General features: G+C 38.2%; 1 protein-coding gene across 4 annotated transcripts in view; it reads right to left on the bottom strand.

Annotated features, from left to right (window-relative positions):
* NDST3 (N-deacetylase and N-sulfotransferase 3) overlaps positions 1 to 22,660 on the bottom strand; it is a 188,478-nt gene that overhangs the window by 146,459 nt on the left and 19,359 nt on the right. The window contains exon 1 of one of the 4 annotated variants that reach the window (XM_037830548.1): positions 17,439 to 17,504. The exons of the other annotated variants lie outside the window; for them this stretch is intronic. Coding sequence (XP_037686476.1) covers positions 17,439 to 17,468 — 30 coding nt within the window. The 5' untranslated portion in view covers positions 17,469 to 17,504. Of the gene's footprint in view, positions 1 to 17,438; positions 17,505 to 22,660 lie in introns of those variants that run through there. 4 annotated transcript variants of the gene reach the window in all.

Genomic DNA, 22,660 nt, shown 5'->3' with positions numbered 1-22,660 from the left:
GTCATTGAAGTTCCTGAGAAAGATTTGAAAACCACCCAAACTGGTAATCATATGTTCAAAAACAATGAGAAAATATGTTGGTTAAGCCTATGGATCTGGCAATAGGCTGTGGTACAGAAAGCAGCATTTGGACAGTAAGTACTTCTCACATCTAGGAGGCTGTAGGCGTCACTGTTAGAAAATGCAGGTGGAATCCTAATGCTCTGCTCCTACTGCAAACCTGTTATTCCCATTGGCAATGAAGTGTGGCGAATAGAGAGGATTTTCTGTCATGAAGGCTTGGCCAGTCCCAAAAGAGAGAAGATTTGTGGGAAGAAAGATTGACTAGTTAAAAATTAGAATGGTTCAGAGTCAGATGATAGTCAGGCCAGGATTGACTCCTGCTCTTTCATTTACAAGCCACGTGATCTCAGGTGAGGTCTGAATCTCAGTCCACTTATCTATAAAATGATACCTTCTTTATGAAAATTCTGTGAAGAATGAATGAAATAATACATGAAAGCACTGAATCAAAAAATTTAAAACACATAATAGGTCTTCAATACTGCATTTTTTGACAAATAATTCTATACCAACAAAAGGCAAATCAGCTCTTCTGAGGTACATTTGGAAATGGGCTCCATGGTGGTGGTTTAGTGAAGGTGGTATTTTAAGTACCTCTCACCAAAGTGTTCTCCTAGCTAATTCTAATCAAAGCTAAGAGTTCTTCAAACAATGGGCACTTAATATTTACCAGGCTCCATACTGAGCATCAGATAGGGATTTTCTCATTTAATGCACTCAACAACTCAATGAATTAGGCACTATTATTTCATCCATTTTATAGCAGAGGAAACAGAGGCACACAGAAATTAAGTAAACTGAGCAGAAACTAAGAAACTAAATTTTCGTTAGTAAAATAAAGGAATTTGGGGTAAGGACTATGTGATTTGGGGATTACATATACAGAGAACTGAATCTGTATTACCTTTAAAGGCTCATGTATTGAAAACCCTAAATTGTAACATGAGTACATGAAGAAAAAGTTTCAGTGGTGCTGGAAGAGAATTCTCTGTGATACGCTCATATTTCTGCATGTCTTGTGAGCAGGACAATTGTCCTTGCTCTGTGCTGTCTTATCAAGGATGTTTGTAAAGCAAACAACCTTGGAAGAAAGTGATGGTGACTCTCTTCAGAGCAAAGGGCAAGTATTCTTACTGTTCAGTATGATAAGGTCACTCTCAACCTCCGGGGCACAGGTCAAGCAGGTTACTGTCCACTATAAGAGATTTGGATTTCCTAAGCTTGGGGTTCCTCTCCTGTGATGTGACCCACTGCATGTGTAGTTATCATCTGGCCCATTGTGCATCACCCTGTAGGAATTGGGGGTTGGAATATCCATGAAGCTGAGACAGGTTAGCTTGTCAATTTGCAGGTAGGGTAAAATCCCAGAGCATTCACAGTTCTTGACAAGACACAAAAAGGAAACTTTTAAATATCCATGGACAGCAAAAGATAGAGAGTATTTAAGATACTATTTATTACAACAGCTCAAAGATGTAGGTGGGGAAAATAAGCATCCCTAAAGGCAGTGTTTCATGATGTACCAGAGAGGCTTGGTGGTAGGAATTTGTGTGTGTGTGTATGTGTGTGCATGCACGTGCAAAGTAAAAGAGAAGGAAAGGAAACATGTTGCTTGAAGCCAGAGAAAACTAATAAATATACATGACTGTAAGCAGCTTTCTAAAGACAGGTACATTGTGCTGAGCATGATATATATGTTTGCTCCTGGCTTGAAAATATGCGTCAGTACTAGAGTCACAAAAGCTGTTAAATTTTTCTGGGTCAACGCCGCAGGAAATTGTTTCAAATCCATGTCCTCTGGAAGCCAGTTGGCTGGTCTGTAACTTGATGCAACTTTTATATCTTGCAAATTGGGTGGAGGGAGTAACCAGAAAGAAGGATTAATTTATTGTAAGTATAATTCACAGTTAATACATTGCAACAAACATCAGTAAGTAAAGAAACAGTAGCCTAACAGGGACACAGCAAAGAGGCTTTTTTTCTCCCTTTAAATGTACTTAATTAGAACAGTTCATCCTCTGGGGACAGGAAATAATGAGACCATAACAGCCCTTGCCTCTGGATGCTGCTAAGTCTGTTTAAAAGCAATAAGCTACTACATGTGTAAAAAATCCCTCCTCTTATACATGAAAGATCCTGTCACATACACATTTTCATTGAGAAAAAAGTATATTTACTTATATTAAATGAAACATCACATTTTTATAACTCTAGGTACTTTTATATCCACAGATAACACACACTCACACAATATACTACTTGCATTGTACACATCATTTTAAAAATAAATGGAATTTTATATGTACATAATGAAATGACAGTCTGTTTGTGGTCTGTGTACTGAGAATAATGAGATGCATGAGTGCAAAAAATCTTCCACAAGATGCAGTATATTTTGTAGGAGAGATAAGGAAACCAACACGTGAGTATACAGTTGGTGCCAGGCACAACCTCATTTAGACCTCTTCAAACGCCATGAGGTAAGTATTATTGTCATCTCTATTTTAAAGATGAGAAGACTGGGGTTCAGATGCCTGAAGGAATCTGTTGAAGTCTCACAGTTTGTGTGGATCTGTGATTTCAGCACAAGTTTGCCCAAGTCCAAAGTCTCATTATCTTTTCACTTTATATCTGTTCCTTGCGTAGTACAGAAAGATAGGTTCTGGAAAGATAAGTTTATTTATGAGCCTGCATTCATCTTCAGTTCTCCAAAAGGAGTCACATTATTTTTTTGTGGCAGTAAATTGAGTTCACCTAATCTTCTTTCGTAGGGCAAAATTATTCATGTCCTTGGTAGCAGCTATTCCTTCGTACAGTGTAATGGAAAAAATAGACTATTTATCACAATTTCTTTAAATAATTAATCCAACAAACATTTATTGAGGGAGCCTGTATGTACTGCAATGTGCAAGGGACAGTGAAAGTCATTAAAAGAAACATACCACGTAATCTAACCATGAAGAGAGACAACAATCTGATTGGAAGGTTTACACATGAAATAGAAAATGGATAACAGTTTGAGATTCAGAACTTCAAATGAGACTGTTTTTTGAATTAATTTAGGAAGAGGACTTTTTCTAAAAACAGAGAGTGAGATAAAGAATTCATTCAGACTGTCAGCCACTTCTGTGACGTCTAAATGTATCTGAGCCATGATCTTAACTGTGCCTTAGGGCTGTTCCTCTTTTAATCTCTTCTCTACGGTCTTTCCTAGGTGATTTCAAGCAGTGCCAGGGCTTTAAATATCACCATATGCAAATAAGTTCCCAATGTATATCTATATCTTTCCACCTGACATTTCCCTGACTTCCAGACTTATATGCTTAACACCACACAGTCTCTACTTGGACATCTGAAAGACATCTAAAAGGCATCTTATGATGCCTTAACATGTCCAGAGGAGGACTCTTGATTTTTCTCCCTTAGTAATAACAAACACCATGAGACAGGTACTGTTATAAGTACTTTTCATGCATTTAATCATTTAAAACTTAGAACAAACCTTGGAGACAGGTGCTATCATGATTCCCATTTTGCATAAAAGAAAACTGGGGCATGGAGATTATGTAACCTGGCCAAGGCTAGTAAATGGCTAAGATAGGATGCAAACTTGGTCCATCTCTACAGTGCATGCTTTCACAACCACTACAGTATACACCTCCTCTTCTCTCAATTTCCCCCAACTCAGTAACACACCACTTTGTTCAGGAAACACAGATCCTGCACCAACTAAACATCTCCCTGGGTCCCACATGGAAACTAAAGCTCCAAAAACACAGCCAGTATCATTAGGCTAAAATTTCAGGAGTTATCCTTGACTCCATTCTTTCCTAAATCTCCCCACATACCATCCATCAGCAAGTGAATTCAGCCATGTCTCCAAAATATATCTCAAAGCTGTTAACCTCTGACATTCTGCTTGCTGTGCCAAACTGTCAGAAAAAGACATATCTATTACCACCTCCAGTGGAGGTGATTCACCATGCAGAAGGTAGCAAAGAACATAACAATACTTGCAACCAGGAACACCAGTCCTAGGGTCCCAACCCACTCCACAGTTGACAGGTGTCAGGGTCACCAACCAAAGAATGACTCCCACAGACACTGGATGGAGCAACGTTAACTCACACAAAGAAGAGAGAGAGCAAGGTCAGCTTCACTAGTGGACACTGATCCCCGTGGCTGATCCATGGCCAACGCGAGGAGACGATCTACACACACTTTGTACTTATGTCAGAGAGGAAGGATGCCACTCCTTCCCCACCAGCAACAGAGATCAGCCAGGCGCCCTAAAAATGTTCATACTTTAGTCAGACTGTTTCAGTGACTGCTCACCTAGGGCAAAGGAGAAGGAATGTGCCGGCAGACCAGCCACTAACTGCCAGGGGATGTATTTTACCTCAAGGCACTTCCAAGAAGGAGTCAGCCCACACGTATCATCCTGTCCCAGGAGCCAGGCTAACCTAGTCCAGAGCACAGGGTTTATCTGTGGGTCACAGGAAAGCGGCAGGTTGTGTTCAGTCCCGCCCCTACCACATTTCTCACCAACCTCTGTTTCTCATCACCATTGTTACTCACCCGGTCAATATGATAGCTGCTTAACTGGGCATCTACAGTCTATTCTCCACATGTCAACCAGTGTGATGCTTTTAAAACCTAAATCAGATCTTATCACTACTTTGCCGATGAAACCCCAATGGCTGCTCACTGAAGTTAGAAGAAAATTCAAACCCCTCTCCATGACCTACCAGATCCAGCATAATCAGGTTCCTGCCTGCCTTTCTGAAATAATCTCATCCCAGGCTCCCTTCATCTCCACTAAGCCCCAGCCACACTGGCCTGCCTTCTCTTTCTTGACCATGCCCACCTTGTTCTATTTTACGGCGTTTTACTTATTCCTTTGCATCCAACTCTCTTCCTTCAGATCTTTGCATAGCAGACTCTTTCCTTCCAGGGCTCAGCTCAAATGTTACAGCAGAAAGGATTTCCCTATCCAGCGTCTCCAAATCAACATTTCCTCTGTGCCCACCATCACCCCTCAACCAGCCCATCCTATCACTTTTTATCTCACCAACCCTGTTTTCTTTTCTTTCTTTATTAGTATTTTTTTCTTTCTTTTTTTAGCCATATATGATTATTTTAATTTTATTGTACAAATGGCTTTGATTTTTCATTTCCTTGATATTTTTCCTTCTTCTAAACCCAGTTCTACTGAGATACATTCACATACCACACAATCATCCATGGCGTACAATCATCTGCTCACAGCGCCATCATATAGTTGTGCATTCATCACCCCAATCCATTTTTTGAACATTTTCCTTATACCAGAAAAAGCAAGAATAAGAATAAAAAATAAAAGTAAAAAAAAACACCCAAATCATCCTCTCTCCCACCCTATTTTTCACCCATTTTTTGTCCTCATTTTTCTACTCATCCATCCATACAGTAGTTAAAGGGAGTGTGATCACACTGTCACCCCTTGTAAGCTACATTGTTATACAATCATCTTCAAGAGTCAAGGCTACTGGGTTGGAGTTCGATAGTTTCAGGTATTTACTTCTAGCTATTCCAGTGCATCAAAACCTCAAAAGGGTTATCTATATAGTGCATAAGAATGCCCACCAGAGTGACCTCTCGACTCCATTTGGAATCTCTCAGCCACTGAAACTTTGTTTTGTTTCATTTCACATCCCCCTCCTAGTCAAGAAGATGCCCTCAATCCCACGATGTTGGGTCCAGACTCATCCCCGGCAGCCACATCCCGTGCCACCAGGAGATCCACACTCAGGAGTCAGATCACACATAGGGGGAAGGGCAGCGAGCCACCTGCCGAGATGCCCCAGCTAGAGAGAGGGTCACATTTGAGTAACAAAGAGGCACTCTGGGGGAGATTCTCAGGCACGACTACAAGCAGGTCTAGCCTCTCCTTCGCAGCAATGAGCTTCATAAGAGCAAGTCCCGAGATGGAGGGCTCGACACATCAAACTGCCTGTCCTCAGTGTTTGCGAGAACATCAGCAACAATCCAGGTGAGGAAGCCCAACACCTCTGCATCTTCCCCTAGCTCCTCAGGGGGCCCCACCCCACATATATATATATTATTCTCTGCTCAAACTACCCTGGGATGTGTCGCCACTTCACACTGACCTACACAAACCCACCAGGTCTCACCTCTCACCCAAAGCTCCACCCAATCATGGTATCCGAACAAACTATATGAGTTAAACTGTTCAGGAAACACGGAAAATGTACCAACTAAACATTTCCTTCCTTGGTCCCACATGGAAGCCGAAGCTCCAAAACACTGTAAGTATCATTCTCCAACCCCTGGACAGACTTGTCCCAGTCCCAACCAGACCCACCTCACCCACATCTCCAACTGAAGTCTGGACTCTCCTCCAGCATTTCTAACAGTTGCTATATGAGCCAACACTGACATTCACATCCGCTGGGCTTGGACTCCGAGCTCCAGGTATCACATAGACACCCAAAGCTCCAGGGATCATTCAGGCCATACACAAAGGGATCAGCATCCCAGAATCCAGAGACAGCCATTACAATTCAGAAACAGATGCGACCTCTGCAAACGCCCACAATCCAGGGACCACCACAATAAGCGTACCCCTGATAAGCTGCGCTTCAAGACTCAACTCTGAGTTTATACACCATAGCCAGTCCACACTGGTGAGGCATCACGGTGTCTGCCTTTGTTTCTGGCATAGTCTACTCAAAACGCTGTCTACAGATGCAAGGAGGTGAATGGATCCTGTAGACAGCATTTTGAGTGAAGTACGCCAGAAACAAAGGCAAACACTATAATGCCTCACCAATATGGACTAACTACAATGTGTAAACTCAGAATTGAATCTTAGAGCACAGCCTAATAGGGACATGCTTATAACTGTACCTAAGAGTCTCCCCCTGAGTGCCTCTTTGTTGCTCAGATGTGGCCCTCTCTCTCTCTAACGAAGCCAACTTGGCGGGTGATCTCACTGCCCTCTCCCCTACGTGAGACCTGACTCTCAGGGGTGTAAATCTCCCTGGCAATGCAGGATATGACTCCCAGGGATGAATCTGGACCCAGAATCATGGGATTGAGAACATCTTGTTGACCAAAAGGGGGATGTGAAATGAAACTAAATAAAGCTTCAGTGGCTGAGAGATTTCAAATGGAGTCGAGAGGTCACTCTGGTGGACATTCTTACGCACTATATAGATAACCCTCTTTCAGTTTTAATGTATTGGAATAGCTAGAAGCAAATACCTGAAACTATCAAACTCCAACCCAGTAGCCTTGACTCTTGAAGACGAGTGTATAACAATGTAGATTACAAGGGGTGGCAGTGTGATTATGAAAACCTTGTGGATTGCACTCCCTTTATCAATGTATGGATGGATGTGTAGAAAAATGGGGACAAAGACTAAATGAAAAATAGGGTGGGATGGGGGGATGATTTGGGTGTTCTTTTTTTATTTTTTGTTCTTATTCTGATTCTTTCTGGTATAAGGAAAATGTTCAAAAATAGATTGTGGTGATGAATGCACAACTATATGATGGTACTATGAACAGTTGATTGTACACCATGGATGATTGTATGGTATGTGACTGTATCTCAATAAAACTGAATTAAAAAAAATGCTGTTTACAGGATCCACTCACCTCCCTGCGCACCCCACAGCCCCACTCCCTCTCACAGACGCTCAACATTCCATTGTATATACACACAATAGTTCACCATTCTGTTCCCCAGTTGATGTACCCCTAGGCCACTGCATTATTATTATTTTTTACAAGGCAGTATGTGACTAATGCCAATGGAGAACCACAAACACATTGCACCAAAGGAGTATAGAAACATTGCTCTGAAATAGTCATAGAGGGCTTTAAGGAACAGCTGTTTTTTGAACGAAGCCTTGTATATTAATCAAGGTTTGATGAGGAAAGCAGACCCACTATGATTGTTATGGAATAAGAGGTTTATTATAGCACTTAGATACTACATAATTGTGGGCGAATCTTGGTAAGTAAGGTCCAGAAACGTGAGTTGGAAGATCAGAAAAAAACAAAAACAAAAGCCCTGTTTTGTTTTCTTCATAGCTCTCTTAATCCTATCAGAGAATACCTGATCATTTGTTTGTGTTTATTGTCTGTCTCCTCCACCAGAAGGTAAGATGCATACCAACAGGGAACTTGTTTGTCTTGGCCGACCACTATATCACCATCTCCTAGGAGAATGTAGGCAGCAATAAATATTTTTGAGGGAATGACCAAATACAGTTCCATTTTCTTCTAGCTGGTTTTGAACCTTTAAAGTATTTAGAGGAACAAATTTTACTCATTTTAGAATCCCTTCCAAATTGCTGCTTAAATATTCTCTCCCAGTGCATAATATGTTCCTAATAAAAAAAATAGTTTAAATTTATTGAATGCCTACTGGCATTAGGCATTTGACTTATGTTGTCATTTTCACAGGTGACATATATGCTGTGAAGTGGGTATTGTTCTCATTTTAAAGCTATAGGAAACGATGCTGAGAGAGGTTAAGAAACCCATCCATGGCTACATGGCTAGAAAGTAACAGAGTTGGGATTTGGACCCAAGCTGATCTGTCTGATGCAAATCCCAAGCTCTTTTTGGCATGGCAGAACTATTATGTTCATCTATACCACTGGTAAAGATGATAAAATAATCAGGAAGATGAACTGGTAAGATCTTTTCACCCTATAAAAAAATGTGAATGCCAAGCAGAGGATGGCTGAGGTCTGACAAAACTGAGGGTATAACAGAATGATCATGGGTATGGTAAGAGGCAGAGACTAGGAAATTTATTTCAAATAAAAAGTAAGCGTATGGAACATATTACAATAACAGGTTGTGGAGGGTGATTCTATAAATAACTTCAAATATGTTTCAATAAGTTAAAGAACAGTGATAAAAAGTTTTGCAGGGAAACTAGAGTGTTTGGAATTATAGCTGCAAACTGAGGAGGGTGGAGTCAGGGAGGCCAAGTGCATCTTCTCAAAACAGCCCTTTGTTGGAGCTGTTAGAGAAGCACGCCATGCGGACCGATGACCGAGTGCTAATTCTCAGCAGCGGGCATCCTCCTCAGTTTATTTCACCTTCTAATTACCCTGTTCAAACCAATGGGTGCTGGACCCCCTTTAGTCAAGTTTTAAAGAATCTCACAGAGTTAGAACTGGTAGAGACCTCAGAAACTATTAGATCCAATTCTCTCCTCTTACAGAAAAAGAAACTGAAGCCCAGAGTTAAGTAATGATTTATAGCTTGAAAAGTGCTTTCACACTCACGGGCTCACTGCAGTCTCACAATGCCCCCACAAAGAAGGAGGTGACATCACTTCCATTTCCATTTTACAGAGAAGGAATGATGCTCTGTGTGGTTACATGCAGGTAGGTTGGTCACCGCAGGAATACAGCAGAAATAGAACATTCCGAGACTCAGTATCTTCTGAAAGAGGCTACTTAGGCTTTCACCCTCTAAGATATCAATAAGGTTCTTTTAATTTAACTTAATGAGACATTTCATGATGTTTCCTGAGGATATGAATATATGAAGATTGTATATCAACTAAGAAACCTACTGTTCTATTTATGGAACATGAAACAAAAAGGAAAAATGATAACTGATTGGAGATATAAGTGTAAAGAAACTAAACCACCCTTTAATTACAAGAAAAAAGAAAAGTAATTCTGAAATATTAAACTGGGGTGAAAATGGCATGGACTAGAACCACTGAGTAGTACATATCCTTCTCTTTGTGAAGAGATAGTATCATACAGATCAATTAAAAAAAAAAAAACCCAATGGAAAAATGTACGAGGGCAAGTCTCAGAAGAGAAATACAAATGGATGATAAACATGTGATCTTGTTAACTCTCTCTAGTGATTAAATAAACAAAAATCTTTAAAAATTAATAAAACAATTTTTATTCATCAGATTTTCAAACATTAAGGACTACCTAAATCCTGTGTGTAGATGGGACTTAGGGGAAATTTTCTGATTTCTTCTTTGTAGTTTTTTATATTATTGTTATTACAAAGAAAATGTGTTATTTATATATTTAAGAACAATAAATAAAATTTTCATTTTGAGCAAAAAATAAGAGACCCAGCCTACCTTAACTATAGCTTCTCAAAGACAGACGTTTGAATCTCAATTTAAAGCTTCCTAAAATAACATTTTTTCCCTTCAAAAATACTCCATTTGCTAACAATTTTTTTTAAAAGACATCCAGTGTGGTGACTCTATCCTGCCTATAATTCCAACTCAAACCTTTCTGATTTTTTTGATAGCTCATTACAAGCACATTCAGTTAGACCCAAACCATAACATATCACACATTCATTTCCCTTTCTCCCTCCTTTCCTTCCTTTTTTTCCTTCTTCCTTTCCATCTCTATCTGTATCTGTCTGTGTTTATCTACCTATCTGCCTATCTATCTACGTCAATCTATCATCCTTTTATCTATTATTCTCCCCCCCCCCCCTTTTTTTATGGTCCTCTCTCCCTCCAACCCAAACACCACTTCTAATCCCAATTCTTGAACTTCCTGTTTAAGGCCCACTCTGCCTCCGAATTCTCTTCTGACTGTGCAGGTTCCTGAAAGGAATGTATCTTTAATTCTTTCCTTGTTGAAATTATCCAGTGTCCTCTTATTAGGAACCATGATTTCATTCACTTATTGGAATCACTTCCTCAAATCCTCTGCTTTTTGTTTCCTCAGATAAAATGTACCCTTAACCATTGCCATAGGCATTTTCATATGTATACACATTTGCCAAAATAGTGCCACATAATCTTGGTATGTAGTTCAAAAATTAGTGAAAATAGAAACTTTTCTAGGATCAAGATGAAATCAGTCACAAAACTATTAAATCTGTTGTGACTTTTTTTCCATTATATATATTTTCTTATTGAGAAAGAATATTTTTACACAAAATGACTTTAACATGCTTCTTTCAGAGAAAGATAATAGGACAAGTGTATCTTTATAATGAAGTAATACTGAATTTAGTTTATTTAAGTCAGTGTTTCCTCCAAAATGTACCCTACCATCCTCCTTGGAATCATGCATTTCAAGAGATTCTCTTGCCTTTTTTGTGGTTTGGAAATTCCTGAAAACAGTCTCATTTTGTTAAGTAATAAACACATTTAAACATCCCTGAGTAGAAGACTAAGATAATTCTCCTGTTTCTTTAAAACAACAATACCAAAGCACCCTGCTTTTTGTTCATCTACATATTACAGGTCAATTAATCTTTAGTGACTTTAATGTCTGTGTTTTATGTTCATTGACAATTAAAGCCATTTTTTGATAAGATGCTATACAGAATATGCTAAAAGGATTTTTCAATATATCAGAATCCAAGTCTAGTAGGACGCAAGTGCCAACTACTCTGATATTCAATTCATTTACTCAGAGCATTAAGTAAGTTGTCCTCTTTGAATTCAAATAAGCCTGCCTCTTAGGATTCCTAAAAGAGGAATGTCTGTCATATGTCGTTCTGGTGATAAACAGATTATTGCATCCAAGAGAAATAATAGTGATGGACTATTTTTGAGTAAATCATTGTTCAATGCCCCAAGTGATTGGCTTAATTTCTATTCTCAAATTTCAAATTTTTTTGGCAAAGCTGATTTTCCTCAGTATATATATAGTTCAGAGAAAAAAAAAACAGAAGCAACTAGTTAGGCAAAAATACATACATTAGTCTGAAAGGGGAGAGAAAAAGCATTGTTTTTTTCTCCAAACCCAAACACCAGGTTGTCAAAGAAAGAGAGCCAAAGAGAGAAGGGATTAAGAGATGGAATAGAACTAGGCTAGCAAGATAAAATAAGGGCATTGGGGTTGAGGTGGATAAAGGAATACAACATAAGTATAGGAGAATAAAATGGAAAGAGAAAAAAAGTACAATGAAAATGGTGTGGTAGTCTGAATCAATGGGCTTTTAAAATAGTTTTTTAATTAGTCTTATAATGGATGTGATGCATTTCTAGAAAAATGATATGAGAAACTACTAAAGTAGTGAAATGATTATAGTTACACATCTGCTCCTACTGTGCAGTCTTTGGAGAGCTAAATTTCTTACACTGTCACAGAATTGTCTAAGTGAAGACAGGGTAAAACTTGCCAGCCCATGGTAACTTGTTAAAGTTAAAGAGATAAGAAGAGTTTAAGAGCACAATAGCTTAATTTTCACTAATAAAATACTATTGACTCAGAGAGCTGAATTGATTATTTGATCATATACATGTCAGCAAAGTTCCATTTCGATGCAGGTACAAAAGTTAAATCAGCAACTGCAAAGACTGCAGTAATTCAATCAATTCAATTCTGAGCCTAACTACTTGGAGTTAGTTCAGACTCCACAGGTTAAATGCAATCATCTACAAGACTGTCTCCCAGGGATCAGCTGCAATTTTGGGGCCCAAATTTGTGGGCCCAAATCACCCACAGTCTGGCTACAAATTTGGGGTTCCCATTACCCCCTCAGGTTCAATAATTCACTAGAATGATACACAGAACTCACTGAAAGCACTATACTTCTTAATCTAGCTTTACCATAGTAAAAGGATACAAAGAAGAAGCCAAAAGAAGAGAAGCATAGGGTGAGGTCTGTGAGGTTCTCAGACATAAGCTTCTGTATCCTCTCCAAGTGGAGTCAGAATGCATCATCCTCCTGGAATAGTGATGTATTTCCTCAATCATGGAAGTTCTCTGGGCTTTGAGTGTCTTGAGTTTATTTGGATGTCATTATGTAGTCATGGTTGATAGAATCAATATCCATGTGGTTGAACTAAATCTGTAGCCCTCTCTTCGGCTGATGTGATGTGGCACAAAGCTCCACGCCCTCACCACCTCACTGGTCTCCCAGGTGAGGCCCAGCACCTATGGTCTTAGGGTGGCCAGCATCTCCTAGTCATCTCGTTAGTATATGAACCACCAAATGCAGTCCTGGGTCCACAAAGAAGAAAAGACATTCCAATCACAGGAAATTCCAAAGATTCAGAGGTTGCTACCTTAGGGGCTGGGGACAAAGACCTGCCAAGTTTATCATCATACTACAATTTCCCAGTGAGGGGAAAAGCAGTAAAGATTTTGGGGGGATTGAACTGCTATTACAATGGATGGCATTATTATATGAAAAGCAGAGCTTGTGGTAGGCAGAATAATGTCTCCCTCACCCCACCCCACTCTCAAAAAGTCCATGTCCTAATGTCCAGGGCCTGTGAATCTGTTACCTTAGAAGGCAAAAGGAATTTTGTAGATGTGGCCAAATTAGAGACATCAAGATGGGGAGATTATCCTGGTTTGTCCAGGTGGGCCAACCAAATCACATGGGTCCTTAAAAAGCGGAAACATTTCCCAGTTACAGTGTGAATCCTTACAGGAGACATCTGCTTGACCCGTGTACATACTTGTCCAAACTGCACCAAAGACTGACTAGTCCAAACTTTAGTGCGGACTTTGACTAATGCCAGGCCATGTCCCTGGGCAGCCTCCTGACTCCATGTTGCTCTTATCCAAGATAGTGCAAAATGCTAACAAACCACAGAATGTACTGTTCTCAGAAAGGCTGTACAACCACCCAATTCACATCATGAACCCACTGCAAGACCTTTCTCAGTAATTTCCCATTCCCCAACCCCCTTCCCTCTTGTGCCCCTTAAAAATGCTGCTGTCTTTGTGCTAATTGGAGTTGAGACCAGCTGTTGTTTATTTTTTCTCCCCTGCTTCACCAGTTTGAATAAAGTCTATCCTGCCATTTTAACTACTGTCCAGTGCTTTTCTTTGACAGCAGTCAGAGGAAGATGTGACTATAGAAGAAAGGCACACAGAGATGCAATGCTGCTGGCTCTGAAGATGGAGGAAGGGGCCATGAACCAAGGAATGTGGGCAGACTAGAAGCAGGAAAGTCAAAGAAATTGGTTCTCCCTAGAACCTCCAGAAAGAAATGCTGCCTTGCCAACACCTTGAACTCACACAGGTGAGACCCCTGTTGGACTTCTGACATACAGAATTGAGAGATAAAAATTTATGATGATTGAAGCCACTAAATTGGTGGTCACTTGTCAGCAGCAGCAACAGAAAATGAATACATAGCTATTTTGGTAATTATTGTAATTAGTAATTGTAATGATTAAATGATATATAATCATTACAATTATTTAATACAAAAGTGAGAAAATAACTACAATTTTAAGGTAAAATTCCAATATATATCATAAGAAAAAGGTTTAATAATTTTCAATTTTTTTATTCTACCTAGAAGTATAATTAAAAAGTTGATTGCATTTCCTTGGTCCATAGGGCTATAAACAGTCCATAAAATATGTCCGGTAGATCTTATAATTTAGTTTACATTGACATTATGATTTTAAAATCTATTTCATATCTCAGACTACAGTTTCATTATGCATAATAGGCTATAAAAGTTAAAAATTAAAAAAGTGCTTTAGCCATTAATTCACATTCCCCAGAGGCCAAGAGGCAGTATTTCACAATGTCTTTGACTTTTTCTTTTTTGTGTGTGAGCCTTAAAAAAAATTATTAGAAATGTCTATATAAAGCACTGGAAAACAGCATACAGACTATAAATACTTGCCAGAATTCCAGACATAGTGCCCAGAAGGAAGACATTTATGTATAGGAAGCTGATTTGTTAACTCAAATCTTAAAGTAAAATTTACCTTGTCCAAATCTTTATAGTTATTGAGTCCAAAGCATTCCAATAAGTGTTTAATGTTAATTTTTATTACAAAATTGTAAGTAAATCTAAGATGAAACTTCACATATGACCTGTCAAAATATAATGGAGTCTGTCTGGGATATAATTTGTTATAAAGTAGAATTTGGGAAAAAATATTTGCTATAGACACCACAGATCCATGTTACTGTACAACTGTAAAGTGGTGTGACATGGAAAGCTCAGATTTTGGAGTCAGTAGACCTGTGTTTTGTCTCCTAGGACTGCCACTTACTATTTAAGATCTTAGCAAAGTTAATAATAGTCTGTGAACCTAAGTCTCTGTATATAAAGTGAAGCTACTTATGGTAATTGTCTTAAAAAGCTTTTGTGAGAATTAGATGACAATGAATGAAAAACACAAAACAGTATCTGTACTCAATAAACATTACCTGTTTTGGAAGTAGCTAAGTACCCCAAAAGACATTATTATAACATGATTATACCTTTATGGGTCTAACAATATAAACCATCAGCACAGAAACACAAAATAAGATCCATTTATATTTTGATTTATTTCCTAGAATCATGAAACATTAAAGGAAGTAAACTTAACATAGAGAAGGGCATAATCTAATATCCGGTACATAGTAAAATGTTCTCTTTTATTTTAATCCCTTTATCAAAAAATGTGCTTTGTTATTCATCAGTGTAGGCCTTGAAATCAATATCACAGTACTGTGACAAAGTGGATGTTAATACTTTTCTAAGCTGAGTTGAGTATCTGTTGAAATCTCCTGCTAATCCAGTGCCTGGACTCTGTCACTGCCCAGTTGAGCTTTGATGACACCTATGACGGCTCTACTCTTTCCCATGCTTGGGTGGGATTCAGGACATCAGATCTTTAAAAAATGTAATCGGTCACAGAATAGTCTATTTATACCTTCATGTGGTGTTCGGTAACAGCATTTTGCCTTCTTTAAATTATTTACAACTTGTTCTTTTAGACTGTCATTGTAGAGCAAATGAATCTTTAATATTAAAATAATAGGACTACATTATATCTCATGATGTAACACCAGATTTAATAGGATGTATCAACTGTAAGTAGATTAAGGATGTGACATATTTTATCCCTTTGGTAAATTATTTTCTTATTTTCCCATGATATTATTGCCTGAAAACATTTTCTCGAAAATTATTTCCTTGAAATAACTGTTTTTATCATTGTTACCACACGATGGCTATTTGAGTATGATAATAATATTGAGAATGATTTATTTTCCCACACATTGTGATCATAAAAAAGGGAGGAGGCATTTCATATAAGTTTGTTAGAACAAACCCAATTGTCTAAATTTTGACAATTAGAAAATAATTAGGGACCAGTGCAATTCTGACAGATTCTGCTACCACAACAGTTCAAAAGACTGTCAGTGGGTTCTGGTCTTCCTAGTATAAAGAGCAATGGTCATGCATGAGGGAACTGTCAACTCAGAATTGTATACACAATAGACCTATCTTCAAGGGTAAGGGTGAATAAAGACATTTAAATTTGATAAACACTGAGAGGGTTTACTATAACTAAACTTCCATTAAAGGAACTTCTAAAGGATGTACTTCAGAAAGAATGAGATTCATTTATTCAACAAGTATATACTGAGCATTAAACAAATGCTGGGGATATCTCAGTGTAGACAAAAAAAATCCTCCTCTCAAGGAACTTACATTTTAGCAGCCAAAGTCATAAAACAAAATAAATAAGTAAAATATATAATACCTGTGGTAGTGCAATGTTAAATATTTAACAACTGACACTTTGGGAAAAAAAACCCTTATTTGTAGCATTTGCCATTTCCATGAAGCAAATGTCCCATCACATCCACTTTCAGGCTACTGACAATGTCACTGAAGATGAAACTGGGAAAAAAGGCATGCAAAATTGACTTGCTAAGCCTGTGTGAGCCAGTTCCAACACACACTGATGATCATCAATGCTAGGGACAAAAAGAAACCAGGACAAGAAGGGGAGCGTTAGGAGTTGTAATTTTAAAGAGAACAGTCAGAAAAGACCTCACTGAGAAGGTAGCATTTGCGTAAGATCCAAGGGAGGTGAGGAAGAGAGCCTTGTAGCAATACTGGGGCAGAACATTTTAGGCAGATGGAACAGCAAGTGCGAAAACCCAAACAGTGAAGACTTCATTTAGTCACAGACAATGCTGCAATGCTTATACCAGTTCCCAAATCTGAGAAATGGAAACTCTAATTTTGAAAGAACTAAAATTTGAGTTGGCTGGACCCTCGCCCCTATGCTTTTTAAGGCAGGCATCGAAAGCTGGAGAAGTTGATGTTGAATAGCACTTTATCCAAATATTTGATGGAGCTGACACTCATTGACTACAACATGGTGCATTACAACCTTTCTAAGGTAGCAGCAGCTGCTTCCTGCTTTTCTCAGAAGGTTCTAGGCCAAGGAAAATGGAGCTTAAAGCAGCGGTATTACACTGGCTACACAGAGCTAAAGAAGGTCATGCAGCACATGGTCAAAAATGTAGAGTAAATGAAAACTTAACAAAATTCATCAAAATATGCCAGCAGCAAACTTCTGAAGATCAGCATGATCCCTCAGCTGAAATAAAAAACCATCAAAGACCTTGCCTCACCTCTGATGGGAAGGTCCTAGGCTGCTGCATCTCTTGGAGATAAGTGCTTCGTCCATGCACTTTTTCTTATTGGTTTGGAACTCTCGACTTTGTATATAATCCTCTGGTTTATTTCATGAAACTTTGTCTCAGACCTATTTTCTAAATTTATATTGAAGAAAAATAAAGCTATTTATTTTTTTAAAAGCCAAAAAAAAAAAAAAAAGAAAAGAAAAGAAAAGAAAGTGAAAATGAAGGGCGGAGGTGAGGAGCAGAGAGTGAGACTGGGGACATAAAGTGAGGATATAAAAATTTAAAGACTGTAAAAAACCTAGCTTTTAATTTGGGTGACTGGAAGATACTTGAGGCTTCTGACTAGAGAGGGGCCAGATCTGAATTATATTTAATGGTACCACTCTCCCTGCTCTACTGAAAAGGGGGGAAGGGTAGAAGCTGGGAGTCCTATCAGACATTGTCACAGCCTGAGGGGATTTGCCAGTCAAAAGAAGATACTGCACATTTTCTGAAACATGAACTTTATTTGGGGCTTACTCACAGAGAGGCAGAAACCAGCAGAACTTAAACGGCTTTTTTTTTTTGCCGGGCAGGTACTGCTTTCACAGAGAAGTTGGCCATAGGTTGGGGCTTTGTAAATAACCAAGAGAGTGATAACAATTGGGGGCCAGGAAGCAAGTAGACTAGATTAACATTCTTGCTCTTTCTTGAGTCCAAGAGTTTCTCACCTCCTGCTTACTTCCCATTTAAAGTTACAATTTACCCTTTTTCTCTTTACTGGCTTCACAGAGATGATAGATTAAACATTAGCTGCCTGGGTCACACAGACTGCTGTGCGCCAAGGTCCACAGGCCTATTTTGTTCAGGCCAGGGGCTGCCACAGACATGAAAGAATGAATGGTCAGCAAAGAAAACAGTAGACACCTGGCTAATCTAATCAAAATTTTATGATAGTAAAAACAATGATGTCTAATACCTGGGGTTAAAACAGCAACACCAACAATAAGATAGAGCTATTGTCCTAAAGGAAAATGGCTCACTGGGACAGTGAGGATGATTAGACATAAAGCGGTCCCAGTTCCTGGTACTTTCTGACTGAGGTTTGAAGCTAATGATTCATATCAGCACTTGTAAAGTACATATGTTTAAATTTCTAAAGGATCTACTAAAAGGATGGAAATAAAGTAAATGTGTTTCAAGCCAAGAGTGGCAGAAAGAAGAATTAGAAAGAAACCCAACTCAATCAATTCAAATGAAGGAAAAAAAGAAGAGTGAGAAAGAAAAAAGAAACAGAATAAGAGGGACAAACATAGCGCTCAAAATAAGATGGTTAAAACAAATCCATACACATTCATAATCAGATTAAATGTATATAGACTAATCATGTCAACTAAAAGATAAATATTGACATAGTAGACAAAAAGCAAAATTCATCTAGAGGCTGTTTTCAAAACTAATTTATAATCCAAGGGCACAGAAAGGTTAAAAACATGTAACCATGAGGAAAGGTATAATTCAAATAGTAACTATAAGAATACTGGTTTGCTATATTAGTATTAGGCAAATTAAACTTGAAGGCAAAACACATTACTGAAGTTAACAGAAAGATAAAATATTAAATTAAAATATAATTCAAAAGTATATGCACTTAGTAACATAGTTTTTAAAAAAGGCAATAAGTGCCAGGACAACAAGAAAAAACTTAAAATCCACCCTCAGAGTTGGAAAATTAAACACATCTCTTTTGGTAATATCAAGCAGCACACTCTTACTTCCAACCTCCCTCCAAAAAAAAAAAAAAAAAAAAAAAAAAACAGTAGTAAGAAAATTTGAACCATGCAATAAACAAGGTTGATCTAAATGGCATAGCGAGATTAGAAAGCACATGGTCTTGTCAAGCACAAAAGGAATACTGTATCTCATAATAAAGTAAATCTAGCAAATTTAAAGGAATGGTATCAAACACACATGCTTCCAGAGCACAATGCAATTGTGCTGTTTGATTCTGTTATGTACCCCAGAAAAGCCATGTTCTTTTTTTTAAAATTCAGTTTTATTGAGATATATTCACATACCCTACAATCATCCACAGCGTACAATCAATTGTTCACAGTGGCATCATATGGTTGTTCATTCATCACCAAAATCGAGTTTTGAACATTTTCATTACTCCAAAAAAAAAATAATAAAAACAAAAATAAAAATACAAGTAAAGAAGAACATTCAAATATCCCATCCTCTCATCACCCCTATTATTAAGCCATGTTCTTTTAATTGAATCTTGTGGAAGTAAACCTATTGTTGGATGGGACCTTTTGATTAGGTTATTTCCATGGAGATGTGACCCTGCCCATTCAAAGTGAGTCTTAATCATCTTTACTGAAGTCCTTTAAGAGAGGATAAAAGGCAGAGACATTTTGGAGCGAGGTCAGAGAAGCTAAGACAGGAAATCTAGAGCTTGTCCCAGGAGAAGCAAAAAGGACCCACAAGAGAAGCTAAGCAGAAACCCAGAGACATTGTGGAGAAAGCTATGGAAACCAGAAGCTAAACCTGGGAGGGGACCAGTGGACTCCGGCCATGTGCCCTCCCATGTGACAGAGGAAGCACAGATGCCATCAACATTTCTGCAGAGAAGGTATCATCCTGTGATGCCTTACTTGGAACATTTTCATGGCTTTAGAATTGTAAACTAGCAACAGAATAAATCCCCACTGAAAAAGTCAATCCATTTCTGGTATATTGCATTTCAGCATCTTTAGCAAACTGGAACAGCAATTAAAATGACTGTCAGCAAGTGTGATAGTGAAGACCTTGTGACTCACATCCCCTTTATCTAGTGTATGGATGAGTAGAAAAATGGGGATAAAAACTAAAGGACAAATGGGGTGGGATGGGGGGATGATTTGGGTGTTCTTTTTCACTTTTATTTTTTATTCTTGTTCTGGTTCTTTCTGATGTAAGCAAAATGTTCAGAGATAGATTGTGGTGATGAACGCGTAACTATATTATCATACTGTGGACAGTGGATTGTATACCATGGATGATTGTATGGTGTGTGAATGTATTTCAGTAAAACTGAATTTAATTAAAAAAAAATGACTGTCAGCAAAAATCAGTAACAATGGAAAAGGATTAGGGAAATACAGATTTGGGGCCATGTATAGGCCTTCACATTCATTTAGAGAACTGTAAGTAGTGACCTATCTAGAGAAATTTTTTTCCCCTTGTATCTTAGGAAAGAATAATTGATTGTTGCTGCCTTTTATTTTTTCCTGAAACATTTGGGATATTAAATTTTCCCCTAAAGATTTTATGAAGACTCTGGCTTTTTCTTAGCATGAGAAGGGATGTTGTGCAGCAGAGAGCTCACCTTTATCTCCAATTACAGACTCTCGAGGTTGGCCCCAAGAGAGACCGAGAGGTCAGCCAACTTTGTCTTCTGAGCCTGATGCCACTTATTTTTTAGAGCTCTAAGGCTTCCTACTTCAATTTCTAGCACTTTCTTTTCCCTAGGCACTCTGGGATCTTCAGTTACAGAGAAAAACTCATGACATTGTATTAAGAATTTAAGAACTTCTCTCATGAGGCCACTTTAAAAATTAAGGAATATTGAAACATAAGAAAATATTAGAAAAGGTTTGGGGTGCTGAGGAGATGGAAGGGGCTGCTACTGAGTAAATCCAATTATTCTACATGTAACTCTATAGTCTGCTAAGGATATGGCTGGCTGGACTGGTTCGCTATTTTCTGATGGTAGAAAGTTGTCACAGAAAGAGAATGTGTGCCTATTATAGCAGGAGAGGCAGGGAGAGACAAAGGGAGGAAGACAGTGATATATAGCTCTTCTATTTATTGAGAATATTCAACTGCAGAGAATTCAGTAAAACCCTAAAGGTCTGTCTTTACTAGAATCTCCTCCCCATTCAACTTCCCTTCTGTCTTAAGGGTGAAAATGTTAGATGAAATGATCTGAAGTCTAAAGATACAATGAGTGAACTAATGCTTCTAAAAGAGACTTTGGATTTTTAATGTTCATTGAGTCATGTTGTGCTTTCATATAAAACTTTAAAATATTTGAATAGTAGAGGCACATATTTATAACCACTTTGACTCTCCCAAAACCATTTCTGTAGACTTTTTCTCAGGAAGATCATAAGGAACTTGAATTTTCCAATGTCACAAAATCAGTCCGTGGTGAATTTGGGACAAGTCTCATCCATACCGTCCAATAACACACACACACACACACACATGCACACACACACACCCATCTGCCTTCTTTTTCTGACTTTGATGTAACTGAAATTAGTCCTGCCATTTTTGAAGGCTATTTTAATTGTCTAAGTGATTTTCTTCTTTGGTTCTTTAAGGTTTATGACCTGCAACTTGAAAATTTCTAACCTAATGAGGACAATACCTTAAGTTTTGTTTTTCTCTTTATTCCTCCCAAAGAGTCATGCATTTTGTACCACAGTGCAGTTTCCTTTGTAGGTTTGAGGCTCTTTAAAATGATCTCATACTATTTGACAACTAGAATTGCATTGCTAATTCTAATACTCCCATTATAAGGAAACACATTTCTATTCCGTGTAGGGAAAAAATAACATTTGTACATAGTGATTAGAATAACAGCTAAAATTTATGTGTTATGTACTGTCTTTGTAATTTTGCAAGTAACATTTTATGTGAATTTTCATTTTATCACATTCTTTTCAATTTTCCTGAAGCTTCAAATAGAGAAAATAAAACATTTGTTTCTAAGTGGTGATACATTTTTTAAAACTTGATTAAAATGTCAGTTAATTTTGTACCATTAATCACAAAGTCATGACCTTTTCTTAGATCTCATGCTCTCTGATCTTTCTTCCTAGGAAAAAATCCTTCTGTTACCCTAGTTAGGGTGACCTATCCACCCAATTTGCCAGGGACTTGCAGTTTTAGCACCAAATGCCCTGAGTCTCCCTTACACCAGTTTACCCTCCAGCTACTATCTAATTTCTCTTCTTTCCTTTATATCAAAATTTCTCCAGTGGGGACTCCACATTTTCTTTCTCCATGTCTTAACTAGTTCACTCCTGAACTCACTGCAGCTAGTCATCTGCCTCTATCACTCCAATGACTCTGATTTCACTACTGTCACCTATGACCTTTATCTTTTCCCAAACAAGACTTGCCAGTCCTTGCCTCAGTGGACCCTGCTGCTGGATTTTACACTGCTGATCACATTC

Source organism: Choloepus didactylus, chromosome 3 (genome assembly GCF_015220235.1).
Source record: "Choloepus didactylus isolate mChoDid1 chromosome 3, mChoDid1.pri, whole genome shotgun sequence".
Taxonomy (NCBI): domain Eukaryota; kingdom Metazoa; phylum Chordata; class Mammalia; order Pilosa; family Megalonychidae; genus Choloepus; species Choloepus didactylus.
Note: the sequence above shows the minus strand (reverse complement) of the source record. Positions and strands in the feature narration are given on the sequence as shown.